The sequence below is a fragment of the Pteropus medius genome, unplaced genomic scaffold (genome assembly GCF_902729225.1).
Source record: "Pteropus medius unplaced genomic scaffold, Ma_sr-lr_union100, whole genome shotgun sequence".
Classification (NCBI taxonomy): domain Eukaryota; kingdom Metazoa; phylum Chordata; class Mammalia; order Chiroptera; family Pteropodidae; genus Pteropus; species Pteropus medius.
In genome coordinates, this window is record NW_024342475.1 from 891,298 (window position 1) to 905,893 (window position 14,596).

General features: G+C 55.5%; 1 protein-coding gene across 1 annotated transcript; it reads left to right on the plus strand.

Annotated features, from left to right (window-relative positions):
* Positions 1-1,446: 1,446 nt before the first annotated feature.
* CEACAM16 (CEA cell adhesion molecule 16, tectorial membrane component) lies at positions 1,447-11,499 on the plus strand. The gene is made up of 9 exons (XM_039866164.1): positions 1,447-1,476; positions 3,280-3,788; positions 4,004-4,175; positions 5,374-5,718; positions 6,011-6,286; positions 7,252-7,530; positions 9,602-9,928; positions 11,029-11,100; positions 11,199-11,499. Exons 3-8 carry the CDS (start codon positions 4,139-4,141, stop codon positions 11,091-11,093), a joined length of 1,329 nt encoding a protein of 442 aa, XP_039722098.1. The 5' UTR covers positions 1,447-1,476; positions 3,280-3,788; positions 4,004-4,138; the 3' UTR covers positions 11,094-11,100; positions 11,199-11,499.
* Positions 11,500-14,596: the final 3,097 nt, after the last annotated feature.

Here is a 14,596-nt window from a genome sequence, read left to right on the forward strand (position 1 = left end):
TCCAAGAACAGCCTCCCCAGGACCAAGCCCAGACCTTGCCAGGCCGGCAGAGGAAGCCACACCCTGACAACAGATCCATGAGTAAATATTGCAGCACCCTCAACCTCGCCCCAGTGAGATAAGGGAAGGAGAGGAGTCAGGGATCAGGAACCTGCTAGCTACCCCCTCAGCCTCAAGGTCTCTGCCCAGGGGGACAGGACAAGGGTCCTGCCATAGGGCCCAGGCCACTGCTTCCAGCTAATGAATACTGATTAAGTCAGTGGTGGGTGGGGCCTCAGCCAGGAGACTGAGTGAGGAGGCCCCAGGCAGCCTTCAGCTCCTTAAATGACTGGTGAGATAAGGTGGGGGGGTGGCAGGGAGCAGACCAAGGGGGTCAAAGGACCTCATCCTCAGCTGGCTATAGGGAGAAGATAAGACTTACTCACTCCAACTTCCTGAGGCAATGGCCCTGAGCCTCAGTTTCCTTGTCTGCAAAATGGGCTCCAGCCTCACTGGCCTCAGGGCCTTTGCACTTGCTGTTCCCTCAGACTGGAATGCTTCCCCCTCCCCCCCCCCCCGCCGCCCACCCCCCCCTGGAATCAGCATGGTTCCTGCTGTCTTGAGTCTGAGGAAAGAGGAAGTTAGGAAAATGGAGTTATTTTAACCCAGAGCAGCTAAATCACAAACATGTACCTAAAAGTTAAGGCATCACCCAGGAAGACTCCAAGCTTGTTCTGGACTGTCAAGGCACTTTGGGTAAACTGTTTTGAACTTTCCAGGCCTGCATCAGTGCCCGGATCTACACCTGGCCCTCCAGGTAGCCCTCTCATTACCCCCCGGAGGGACTCACGCATCCAGGCCACCTGACATCCATTATCCGGACCACTGGAATGTGACCAGGCCTCCTGGCGCCCACCTTCCAGACTACCTGACGTCTGACCGAGAACCTCCTGGACCAAGCCTAGGGCTAAGAATGCAGGACTGATAATCCTCAAGAATGTACTTTTCGCTATAAGAACTTTTAACTTCTCTTTCTCCTTCCAAACACTTCCGGGTTTTTTGCCGAGCTGTGTTTCCAGTTTGAAAACTCCAAGACCCTTGAATGAATCTCCATCATTTATTTCTACCAGAGCCCCCAGACTCTTTTCGAATTTATTCTACAACTCTTGTCCTGTCGCTGCCCTATGCGAATTGTGCTCCAGGCACCTCCGTCCCCTCCTTCTGCTTGAATTTTCTTTGTGGTATTATCTCCACCTGATAGAACATTCTAAGTGTTTCTGTTTATCTATTGACTGTGTCCTCAAACAAAAGACCAGCTCTGTGGGGCAGGGATTGTTGTCTGTCCTATTCGAGGCTGTCACCCGGCACCTTGCCCAGTGCACAGTAGGTTCTCAATGAACGTTTGTTGAATGGTGAATGAAAAAGGCGTCCACATACGCAGGCCCAACACAGAGCCCTCCACGCACCTGATCGCCTCCACCCTCAGAGTACTCCCAGGTAGGTCAATGTCATGATCGCCCACCACCAACCGCGCAGAGAGGCACAGGGCCCTGCCCGAGGTTGCCTGGTCTACTTCGTGCCCAGCTCTGGGCTTGGCGCAGACAGGGCACCCGTCTATAAAACCACGGATCTGGGTTTGTGTCCAGGTGCATGGGTGAGAGTGAGGGGGGTGGACCAGGGGGGCTGTGGCGGACAGCAGAGGAGGGTCAGTGTGATGCTCCGGGTGGGGGGGGGAATCCTGTCGGAGTCAGGACACAAGCCAGGTTCCTCCCTAAGTCTCTCAGAGCCTCAGCCGCATCACACTCCTCGGCCAAATCGCCAGAAACCCGGGCCTCCCTGGAGACGCTTCTCTTTATCATCTGTACCCGGTGTCCAGTTCCACAAACTGAGCCCCTGCGCTGTGCCCAACCCTGGGCTGGGCAGTGCTAGGGACATGGTGGTGACCACAACAGCCTCATGGTACAGTTGGGGGACAGGCCCATCCCCTTCACAAGCGAGGACCCAAAGGGGTCAGGAACGGGGATCCCAGGGCACGCCTAACCCAGCCTGAGAGTCCGGGAGGGCTTCCTGGAGGAGGAGGAGTTGTGGCAGGCCATGAAACAGAGCAGAGGGACGCAGGGGTGGGCGGAGGGAGTGCGAGTGAGACAGAATAGCTGGAGCAGAGAGTTCCAGAAGGAAGGGTGTCCCATGAGGCTGGGATAGATAGGCCGCCGCGAGGAGCTGGCCTTTCTCCTGAGGGCTCTGAGGAGCCATGGCAGGTTCTGAGCACCAAGGGTGAGGGCAGAGACCAGCGAGGGGCTGAGAGGTGAAGCCGACGAGGGGTAGAGGGCGCCTGGACCGAGGCAGGGGCCACAGGGAGGGAGAGAAAGCCATACATGGAAGGAGTATTTAGGAAGCAAGAGCCATAGGGCATCATGTGCTGGGGGAGGGGAGGCACGTCAGGGAAGGAGCCCGTGTCCCTGTCCCAGGGACAGTGGACAGTGGCGCCAGCCTTGACAAGAGGACGGGGAGAAGGAGCAGATCTGGGGAAGATGCCAAGGTCAGTTTAGGACGAGGTGAGTGAGAAGGGCCTGGGGACGTCCTGGGAAGGCATCCTGAGTGACGCTGGGATGAAGTCCCAGGGCTCAGGGTAGGGGGCTGAGCCAGAACAGGGAAGGGTGAACCGAGGTCACTGGCGGGGGTTGGGGGGTGGTGCTGGAGGCGCCAGGTCACCCACACCTCTCACTCCCTCCCGTATCAGAGCCGTGCCCGGCAAGGGCAGCTCAGGACACTGAGCTGGAGGAACAAACCAGGACAGGTGAGCCACGGGTATGGCCCTCTGCCCGGAAGCAGGCTGCCGGAGCCTCGGAGGGACGGGGACCCAGAAGCCATCAAGACACTGATAATAACACATCTGTCAGGCAAGCTCTTCCCCAGGTTCCCCGCGGTCTGCCCAATACCACATCCCTAGGGACCCCCTCCCTGGACCCCTCCCGTGGTCTCAATTTAAAAATTACAAACCCTCTTTCTGGCTCTATGTTTCCAGATGTCACTTATCTCCATCTGGTGTGGAATAGATTTTATGTTTTATTTGTTTACCCCACAAATGTCAGCCCATGAAGGCAGGGGCTTTATCTACCAGCACCTAGCACAGTGCCTGGCAAGCAGGAGATGCTCATTCAACATCTGCAGAATTAACGAATGATTTATTGAGCATCTGCCCTGTGCCAGGCCTCGCTCTAAGTACTTCACACATGTTGACTTGTTCCATCTTTCCAGCAGCCCTATGAGGCGGATGCTCTCCTCATTTCTGTTTTGCAGATGAGGAAACTGAGGCCTATCAGGCTCAGGGGCATGGAGGTAGGGGTCAGTGGGTCCAGGCCTGCACTTTGAATAACAATCGTACCAGTAAGACCTCGCCTTTGGGGCCCAGCTTGGCCAGGCGCTGGCTGAATTCTAACGTGTGACATCTTGTTAACTGCTCTCGGCCGCCCTGAGTAGGGTCTGCACCACCCCATTTCTCAACCAACAAGGAGCAGAGCCCCAGAGGAAGCGTGCAGTCACCCAGCCCCCGCTCTTCTGTGTGGTAAAGTTCAAGTCCCCTCTCGCTGCGGGAACTCAGGCCAGTCAGAGCCCCCACCCAGTGCCTCAGTTTCCCCACCTGCCAATGAATGGGGGTTCTAACAGTGCCCACCTCACAGGACATCCCCTGAGATGACAGCTGAAGGTCACCCACGGCAGTGAGGCTGGGGAAAAGGCAGCCACTGACGATTGGTTTTATTCCTCAGCGACCCCCAAGCTCACCGGGGAGGCCAGGGCCTGGGCCATAGGTAAGAACTGCCCTAAAACCTTCCCCCGCCACACCCCCGTCCCTGGCGACAAGGTTCTTCTCCTGGTACCAAACCCTGGCCCTTGGCACAAAGAAGGTTAGGCAGTGCCCCAGGAGGCCTGGCCAGGTCATGGCCCCTGGCCCGTGCCTGCCACGCCTGCCCTGGTACCCAAATGGGGCCCCAGATCCTCGGTGACTCGATCCCTCCAAATTCAGGTGATCTCCCCCGGCTCCAAATTGCCGAACCCTCCCAGGTCCCGCACCAGACGGAGCCGAGCCCCAACGAGGAAGGGCCTCGGAGCTCCGGGACGCCGACACCACCGTCTCCAGGACCTGGGTTTGGGGCGAAAGATGGCGCTGACCGGGTGCAGCTGGCTCCTCCTTAGTGGTGAGTGAGAGTGGTCCCCCACCCCAGAACCTCAACCCCCGATGGCCTCAGAGAAGGGAAGGGACTCCCAGCCCAAGAGAGGGAAGGCGTGAGCAGAAGTCTAGCGTGCTGGCTAGGAAGGGCCGCTCTGCTCCACACAGGCACAGTTTGCTCCTCCAAGAGGCACCAGCATGGGTGGGCTGGGGACATCCGGCAGGGTGGCTTTGGAGACTTCTGAAACCGGAGCGTGACCTTGGGCAAGGCAGCCTCTGCTACCCCTTCATACACATGACAAACCCTTCATGAGCTCCGGAAGCTTAACTAGAGTGCATTCTCCCCGGCGGCTCTGAGCCTCCCTGAGGACGTGGCTTTGGGCGGCCGCCTTCTCCTTCTCAGCCTCGGTTTCCCCCTCTGTGAAATGGGCCCACCTCGCAGGGTCGCTTGAAGAGCATCCTAAGCAGCGTTCCTAGTGCACACTGCACTAGAGCTGTTCTAAGTGTTCCCGTGTGTTCACAAGCACCCTCAGCAGGAGGCCCACTCATGACCGCCACATTGTAGACGAGAGAAGCCTGAGGCTCGCAGAAGTCGCTGGCCAGGGTGGCCCAGCCAAAAAACGCCAGGGCTGCGTGCTAGACACGGAACCCTCACTCCTAGCCATGCTCTGTCAGCCCTGGAAAGTCCCGGAAACCAGGCCAGGCACGTGAGAACTTCTTATGTGAAAAGGGCCACAGCCACCATCCCAAGGAACCGCACGTAATTCAAACCCGAGCAGCCCTGACCAGCTAGTCGGATTCAGGCCTCCCTGTTGGGTTCAGAAGAAAAGGGATGGGGTAGAGCAGGGGAAGAGCCCCGGGGGCCGGGAGGCAGGGCCAAGGGGCCAGAAGAGCCAGCCGGATCTTGTAAGACGTGGTTCAGTGACGCTCAGAGGGAGAAAGCTCTCTGGGTCCCACGAAATCCCAAGGCCCCATCGGCTGAGCGTGGGCTACATGCTTGCCGTGCTCAAGGCCTTATGCGGGATCTTTGGCACAGCCCAGCACATTCAACCCTCAGAACACCTCCCCCCTTCCAGGACTGAGACTCTGCACCTGGCTAACATTTACTGAGCGCTTACTGTATACCAGGATCACATACGTCAGGAGCCCACGTCTCTTCCTCCTCTATCCAATGAGAGGACTGGCCGAGCCTCCCTCAGCCGAGTCCTCTGGCCCCTTTTCCACAGCCGCGTTCCTGAGTACAGGAGCCGAGATCTCTGTTACCCCCGAGCCTGAGCAGCCAGCCGAAGGCGACAACATCACACTGGTTGTCCACGGGCTTTCCAGGGAGCTGCTTGCCTACAACTGGTATGCGGGGCCCACGCTCAGCCTGGCTTACCTGGTGGCCAGCTACATCGTAAGCACAGGCGATGAGATCCCTGGCCCGGCCCACACGGGGCGGGAGGCCGTGCGCCCTGATGGCAGCCTGGACATCCAGGGCGTTCTGCCTGGGCACTCGGGCACCTACATCCTGCAGACTCTCAACAGGCAGTTTCAGACGGAGGTGGGCTACGGACACTTGCGGGTCTATGGTGAGACACCCCCATCTTCCCCGGCCAGGCCTCCCCGCCTCCTTCCCGATCCCTCTTAAAAAAAAAAACTTCTAAAAATTATAAAACCATGTAAAAAAACTTAAAATAACATGCAAGTGCTCACCTCCTTCAGGATGGCTTCTAAGATCAGACCTACCTCCTATCCTAGTCTTTGGCCCTCTGGCTAGGGGTACAGGGGCCCCTCCAGGATCCATGCCCCATGCCTGGGAAGCCGGAGGCTCTGGGAGCAGGTGGTGCCCGGCCCCCTCCCCCTCCGTCTCTTGCCCCACAGAGATCCTGGCCCAGCCCGTGGTCATGGCCAACAGCACAGAGCTGGTGGAGCGCCGAGACACCCTGCGCCTGATATGCAGCAGCCCCAGTCCCGCAGAGGTCCGCTGGTTTTTCAACGGCGAGGCCCTGCCCATCGCCATCCGCCTCGGCCTGTCCCCCGACGGCCGGGTGCTGACCCGGCATGGCATCCGCAGGGAGGAGGCCGGAGCCTACCAGTGTGAGGTCTGGAACCCGGTCAGTGTCAGCCGCAGTGAGCCCATCGACCTGACGGTGTACTGTGAGTCCTCCTGGCCCCAGAGACACCCAGTGCCCAAACCTCATAGACGGGGAAACTGAGGCCAAGAGAGGGTGCCCTAGGGCGTGCAGTGTATCAGCAGGTGAGCTGGAGTTAAGAACCGAAGAGCCCTCTTAAAACGCACTTGGCCCATCTCCTAAGGACCGAAGACGCTTTTGAAATTGAATAATTCTCCATTTTGAAGCAATACCCTCAGGGGAGGGACACAGGAGTGGCTGCTTTTGAAAGGGAGGTGGGATGTAAGTGGTGAAACGGGAGGGGTGAGAAAATGGAAACGCTACCAAAGCACGGAGGGAGCCGTTGCCGGGGGCAGCCGATCCCCTATGCGCCCCGCGATGCAGAGTCTGAGGAAATAAGTCACAGAAGTGGGCTGGTGACACAGACAAACTTAGAGCCTGGAATCCTACAACTGGAAATTCCAGATTTAAAAAGCACCGAATTCTAGATTCTGAGGATCCTAGAAACTCTAGAAGCAGAGATTCTTACATCTGATTCTAAAATCTTAGAATCAGCCACCCAATCCTAGAAGCTTAGAAACGTAGTAGATTCCTAGAGTCTTAGAATCTTAGAACCTAAAACGTAGCTCTCGGAGCCTTAGAATTCCAGACTTAGAGTGGCTTATCCGAAACCAATCGTTTAGACTTCTTTTACTTATTTTTCTACTAGAGCCATAGATTTCAAAATTATCTTGAAATTTCGTCTGGCTCAACACCCTCTTTTTGCAGAAGAGAAACCGAGATCCCAAGAGAGAGAGGGAAAGGGATTCTCAAAATCCTAGAGCAAATTAGAGATCCATGTGGAATTCGAAAAGGCCACAGTTCTTTTTCCCTCCACTGGGCCCAGAGACTCCCCAGGGGCCCAGCCTGGTGGAAAGAAAGCCAGGGGTGCCCACCTCGCCTCCCCTCTCCCTCTCCTGCCCCCCGTTTCTCTCCCTCCTGCCCCCACAGTCGGCCCAGAACGCGTGGCCATCCTCCAGGATTCTACCACCCGCACAGGCTGCACCATCAAAGTCGACTTCAACACGTCGCTCACCCTGTGGTGCGCGTCCCGCTCCTGCCCGGAGCCCGAATACGTGTGGGCCTTCAATGGGCGGGCCCTAAAGGACGGTCAAGACCACATCAACATCAGCAGCATGACGGTGGCCCAGGAGGGCACGTACACGTGCATCGCTAAGAACCCCAAGACCCTGCTCTCCGGATCGGCCTCGGTGGTGGTCAAGCTCTCTGGTGAGTCGCCCCCAGCCTGACACCCCCTCCCCCCGGACGCACGCCCGGTTGGACTGTGAAGGTGTGTGGCTGCTGCACCAACCAGTTAGGCCACCGTTTGCCCAGCAAAGGCCTGAAAAGGAAGAGATTCTCAACCCATTTGTTGGCCAAGTGACAAAGTGGCATGTCAGGTGGGTCCCTTTTCATCCAGGTGACTAAAGGAGACAAGTCCACACCTTGTCACCTGGAAAACAAATGACAAATCTGACTCTCTTCCTTGAGGGGCGGCAAAGTGAGAAATGGACCACATGGCGTGGCGATAGAGTCGGAACACATCTGAATGTCCCTTATCTGGGAACCCCTGTTCCAAATGCAGTCACCAGCTACTTAGGGGCTCGACCCCACTCCCTGCCACACAAACAGCTGAATTTCTGGGTAGCTGACTAGATTACCCAGTCATCGGGCCCAGATGACAGCGTGCACCTGCACACGCACACATGCGCACGCACGCGCGTGAGCACACACGGAAAACCACAGCCAGTTGTTGGCAAGTGGAAGACGCAGCTGGGGAGGCATTGTCTCATCTCTGTCCTTGAACGACCGAGGGGCTGGAGGTAGCACACTAACAGCTGGTGTTTTCAGAGCCATCAGAATCCTCAGGGGACATTTTCTCATCCCCTGGGAGATGGTGGCTTTGAACATTAGGGGCTGATGAATTCTGCCTTGGTTCTTTCCCAAGTGGCCACCACCCCCTGGGGACAGTGGGGACAGTCCTTTCCTTCCTCCCTTCCCCTCACCCCCCACTAACAGGCTGGGTCTCATCCAAAGGGTGGATCCTCTTACACCCAAAGCAGAAATGACATCCCCAGAGGTAAGTGCACCTCCTGCCCCACCCCACCTGGGGCCCCAGCAGCTGGTATTGGCAGGAGACAGCGGGGTAGACCGGACGACCTCAGGTGTGGCCCCAAGCCCTGCCCGTGCAAGCCGAGATGGGGGGTCGTACACAGGGCATGCAGGTATTCTCAGGGCATGTGTACAGTGCCCCCGATGGCATCCTGAACTGTCAGCAGCCTTGTGGCAGGAGCCAGGGAAGAGACAGAGGAAAGGGAGACACCACCCCTCCCCCGGCTGATCTGATGAAGGAGACATGGCCTCTGCCCTTAAAGATACGGTCCTGGGGGACAGGGAAGCACATGCTCCTTATTCGGAGAGAAGAGGCAGTGCCTCATACTCTGTAGATTTCTCAGCGGTGATGGAGGAGACACAGCACCCACCCCCAGTGAGCTTCCGATTAGACGGAGGAGACACAGTCCATACCTGGGGAGATTTTCTACTCTGATGGAGGAGACGTGGTCTTGAGGAGACATGGCCTCTTTTATTAGTATTATTATTTTTTAATTTTTTTAGAATTCCTAGCCTGATGGGGAGACACAGTTCCCACCTTTGGGGTACTCCCGGTCTGATGGGGGAGTATGGGCCTCCCATTTTCTAGGAATTTCCAGTATGATGGGATAGACATGCCTCCATTCTGGGGTCCCCGGCCTGACTGGAAAGACCCAACCCAATAATCTGAAATTTTCAATCTGGTGAAAGCGAGGTGGCCTCCCACACTCGGGAAACTTTCAACCCAATGGGAAACTGTAGCCCCCACATTCTGAGGTCTCTCAGTCTGAAAGAAGAGACACACCCTGGGGTACATGACTCCCAGCTATCTGACGGGGGAGACACGGTCCCCCATATTGTAGAATTTCCAATCTGATGGAGGAGACACAGCCCGACTCGCTAGGGTCCCGCGGTTTAATGGGAGAGGCACCCCCGCCCCCAGCGCCTGAAATTTCCTAGTCTAAGCGGGGAGAGATGGCACCCACCCCCTGGGGCCTCCCGGTCTGGTGGGGGAAGGCCTTGGAGGGACACAAAACCCACGACTGCTACCTCCCGAGCCACTGCCTTCCTCTGTCTCCTTCCCACAGCCCTGCACGAGGGAGCGCCAGTCAGCTGTGGGGGAGCATCGATGAGCTGGCCGGGGGTGGGATGGGGACACTACGCCCAGTGCAGGCCCAGCCAACCCAGCATCCTCTCTCTCCCTCCCCAGCGGCAGCAGTCACCATGTCTATTGTGCCCGTGCCGACCAAGCCGATGGAGGGCCAGGATGTGACCCTGACCGTCCAGGGCTACCCCAGGGACCTGCTGGTCTATGCCTGGTACCGCGGGCCTGCGTCCGAGCCCAACCGGCTGCTCAGCCAGCTGCCGTCTGGGAGCTGGATCGCGGGCCCTGCGCACACAGGCCGGGAGGCGGGCTTCGCCAACTGCTCGCTGCTGGTGCAGAAGCTGAACCTCACGGATGCCGGCCGCTACACGCTCAAGACCGTCACACTGCAGGGCAAGACCGAGACGCTGGAGCTGGAGCTGCAGGTGGCTCGTAAGTGTGCGGAAGGAGTCGGAGGGCAGCTCATTCCACACAGGGCCTCCTGAAAGGGGACTTTGACACCTCCGTGAGGCAGGGGGACAGAGGTCAAGGATGGATCTGCCTCCCCACTAGACTTCAAAAAGGGACCTCGTTTCCTTCATCTGACTTGGGGCTCCCAGAGTCAGGGACCACGTCTCCTCCATCAGACTGGGGGCTCTCAGGTGCTGGGAACCAGTTCTCATCGGTGATCATGCTTTTCCCAGAGTCAGGAATTTCATCAGACTGGGCGCCCCAGCAGTCAGAATTCATGTCTCTCTCTGACAGACTGGGCTACGCCTCAGAGCTGGGGACCATGTCTCCTCATCAGACTAAGGCCCAGAGTCAGGAATCATGTCTCTCCATCAGGGGGGGGCTCCCAGGTGCTAGACCGTGTTCTTCCATCAGACTGGGGTTCAGGAGTCAGGGACCATGTCTCCCCTCCATATCAGACTACTGGGGGCTCCTCCCAGGTGCTGGGGACCACGCCTTCCATCAGACTGGGAGCTCCCAGAGTCAGACCCTCATGCCCTCCACATATCAGACTGGGGGCTCCCAGGTGTTGGGGACCGTGTCTCCCCATCAGACTGGGAGCTCCCAGAGTCAGGGACCATGTCTCCTCCATCAGACTGGGAGCTCCCAGAGTCAGGAACCACATCTCCTCCATCAGACCAGGGGCTTCCAGGTGTTGGGGACGTGTCCTCTTCATCAGACTGAGCATCCCGAGAGGTCCGAGAGGCCAATTCCTTGACAGAGGGCCAGGTCCCACCCATTAGACCAGGAGCTCTCAGACACTAGGTCCTTTCCCAGGCTGGAGTCACGCCTCCCCCACTGACAGGACACTCTCAGAAGCGATGTACCTGAGTCAGGAACAGTGTCCCCCTCCCTCAGGCTTGAAACTTCGGAAATCAGGGAACTAATCACAGGCAGACACTCCTAGACCCCCTCCTTCATCCATTCACTCATCAAACCCTGGTTTTCTGCATCAGCCTTGGGGGGGAGAATGCTGTCCCGTGACAGCCGGCCACCCCCCACGAAGCCTCGGAACTCCCTTTCACCTGTCTCTCTTCTCACAGTCAACCTCCCTTTCCCGCACGAGGACCAACGCCACCTTCCTGAACCTGAACCTGGCACAGGCTGAGCGTGGGGTGGGCGGGGCTGCCGGGAGGCCAGGGGTGGGCAGGGAGCAGCAGGGATGGGGGCACTGACGGCCTCCTCCGTTCCTTTGCCCCATCCTCCCCCGCAGCCCTGGAGTAGCAACGTGACCCCGGAGACCTCCAGAGAGAAGAGCTCGTCCCACCATCCTCCCGTCGCCTCCCCCAGCGGAGGATCACCCCGTCCTCTGCTCTCCGGCTTCCACACTAGAGTTAGAGCCGACAGGGCCCGACTCCTACGCTGAGCTGTCAGAGAGCCACAGAGGCCATAAACGTCCTGGTTAACACAAGTGCGCGTCAGCCTCTCCTTCCACCACCTCCAACCCTGCCACTGCCCAGTCACCCCTTTGCTTCCTTTCTCTCTCGAGATTATTTTCGGAGGGAGCAGGCATGCGCTGGGATGCTCAAAGCACAGGGCTGCAAGCCCCCACTGCTTGATGTCAGGGCCTCAGACCCTTACCATGTCTCCGCCACATTATATTTGAGAGTCCTGCCTCCCAGTGGGCCAAAGACTGTTCCTCTTTGGGACACCAAACAGAGCTGGGTTCCGTAGCACGTGACCCTCCCCTACACTGCACCTCACTCCATCACCCAGGTCCTGAAGAGAAGAGGCACAGGACAGGGAATGAGCCAATTTCTCAACAAGAGTTCCAGCACCTTCCAGCCCTCATGCATTTAACCGAAGATGCCCCTTTGGGTCCTCCATTGTCCTGGGGTCCCCCTCACCCCATGTTGTTCTCAAACATCATATGCACAACCCTAAAAACACACACAAAAAAGGGCCTATGAATAAATGAATGGGGCAGGGGTGGAATGAGGGGTGGCGATGGGGCCGTGGAAGCCAGAGAGACTGTGTCTTCTAACGCCTCTCGCTCACAGGGTCTGAGCCACAGGCTTCACCCAGCCACGATTCCACACTGGACCGAGACGCTTGGTATTGGTCAGAAGTGGTGATGGCCGATTCCAGGCTTGGAGTCGAAAGAGAGGTTTAGGCAGGAATGGAAAGCTTAGTAGATTTCCCCAAAAATTTCAAGACAGCCTTTCTGAAGATGGCCATGTTGAGTTGGGATGGTAGGTGGTGAAATATCTCCAATTATAGGATCTGGGTTATGATCCCACATTTGCTACAAATATGCTACACCCTCAGTTCGACCATCATTAAAACAATGTGGATTTAGGGTAGACTAGAGTTTATCAAACCATCTTATTAGTCTCAGAGCTCTTTCTTCAAATGCAAGCTTACATGGTAGGTCAATATATTATTCCAAATAGCAATGCAATAAAAGTAGATATCAGCTCAAAAGCTATAACCCTCTTTCTCAAAATTGCTACACTCTTGAAAAACATTTGTTTAAATAATACTTAGATTACAGAAGCCATTGAAATGCAAAATGCCAGCCAGAATCGAATGGCAATAAAAACACCGGATATAGAAATCTGTGGGATATGGCCAAAGATGCACTTGGATAAAAAAAATATATAAAAATAAATAAAAATAAAAACCAAAGATGCACTTGGAGGGAGAATGAAAGCCTTAAAAACTTATATGTATTCAGAATCCTAAAAGAAAAAAATTTGAAAATGTACAAAATAGGCTTCCCACTCAAGAAATTAGAAAAAAAATCCACAAAATGAACCAAAGCAAATGGTAAGAAATTGAGAAAGGTAAAAGCAGAAATGGGTGAAATATAAAACAAAATTAGAGTTGATCAATAAAACCTAACGCTGGTTCTTTGAAAATGTCAATGAAATAGACAAACTTTTTGTAAATATGATGAAAGACAGAGGAGACAAATATATAAAATAAAAGAGAAATTGGTCTGGTTGAAGTAGAGAGTTTCTGCCAGGTTAGATGCTCAATAAACATATATTGAAGGAAGAGGGTATGACAAATTCTTTGGATTGCTCCCCAGCAGCCCCTCCCACCTCCTCTTCCATGATGGCAGGCACTGTCTCCCATGAAAGAAACTGAAATTGTCAGATACTCACTTTCCCAGACTGCTTGGCAGCTACAGATGGTCACATGACCAATTCTGGCCAATGAAGGAAGGAGAGAGCCGTAAGCCCTGTCTACCGACTCCATCCTCCACAGGGGGCACTAAGTTTGGAAGCTATTAACTAAATCTGTGGTCTCCAACATGAAGTTTCCAGGCAATGGCTCAGCTAGGAACTGAGAATAGATTCGAGCCCATACTCTTAGCCCCAACACTATTCAGCCCCAAGACGGGAAATATCCTCCCCACCCCTCCAAATTCACATAAGAGTCAGTGACACATATAGGGCTAGAGCCTAGGTATACACGTTAGAATTTCTCTTCGGTGACTAGCTAGTAAGAGAGACTAGAAACAACACAAGCAACAAAAAGAAGACTAATATATGAGATAAATAGAGAAATATGGAAGAGTAGCTTGCACGGATGGAGGATTGTTCCTCTCTCCCATAAAAAGCACCCATAAACAGATTGTTTAGAGCTGGAATGGCGGCTCCATAGCTCTATTTAGCTTTCCCCTCCATCATTCTCAGCCTGGGGCTTCCATTCTCTCCATCACCTTGTGGTCCAAGATGGCTGCTGGAGCTACAGCTGCCTCATCCACGTTCCAGGAGGAAAGGAGAAAGAAGAGGACAAAGGGCAACAACAACTCCACACCAGTTTATGGGCTGTGCCCTTTTTAAGGAACCTTCCCCAAAGGAGCAGCTTACAACTTCCACTTGCATCTGATTGGCCATCTCAGTCATGTGGCAACCCAAGCTGCAAGGGAGGCTGGGAAGTGGAGTCTTTTCCCTGGATAGAACAGCAGGGAAGACAGGAAGAATGGAGCCCAGGTGGGCAGCTGGCCAGCGCCAGACCTTGGAACTCCTACCTTCTAAGCTGGACAAAATGGCTTTTCTCACTTAAGCCTAAAGAGAAAGAGCCACAGCGACAGTGGCAGGGACTGGGCAAGACGAATTGAGTTCATTTGGGGCTTGCTTTTGTATTAAAGAATGAGGCCAGCTCCCTGGAGGGGCGACGGGAGAAAAAGAGGAGGTAGCTCGGGTTTCTAGGTCAAGCCAGATCCCATGTCCTCGGGGTATGGAGGCTCAGGTGTCCCCAAAACTAAGTCTCCCGCCCCTCTCGGCATCTCTGGGCTCCTTGACCGAATCCTCCAGGCTGACCCAATTTCCTCCTTTCAGTCCGGGAAAGAACAATGATAACCACAAGATAACAATGGCTCCTGTATCTTGATCACTCGCTTTGTCCTTCTGCAAGGAGGATCTCAACGAATTCCTACAACAACCCTTATGAGTAGCTACTGCCGGTTCCCCCAATTTACAGGTGAGGAAACCGAGGCACAGGGCTGAAAACCTTGCTCCGGGTCTCACAGTTCCCACAGCCGCCGGGGAAAGCAGAGCCGGCGGAGAAGGGCACAGGCTCGGAGCCCGGAAGGAGCTGAGTTGGCCACTCTTGGCTGTGAGCACGTTGCTTTTGCTCACCCGTAGAAGAGATAATAAT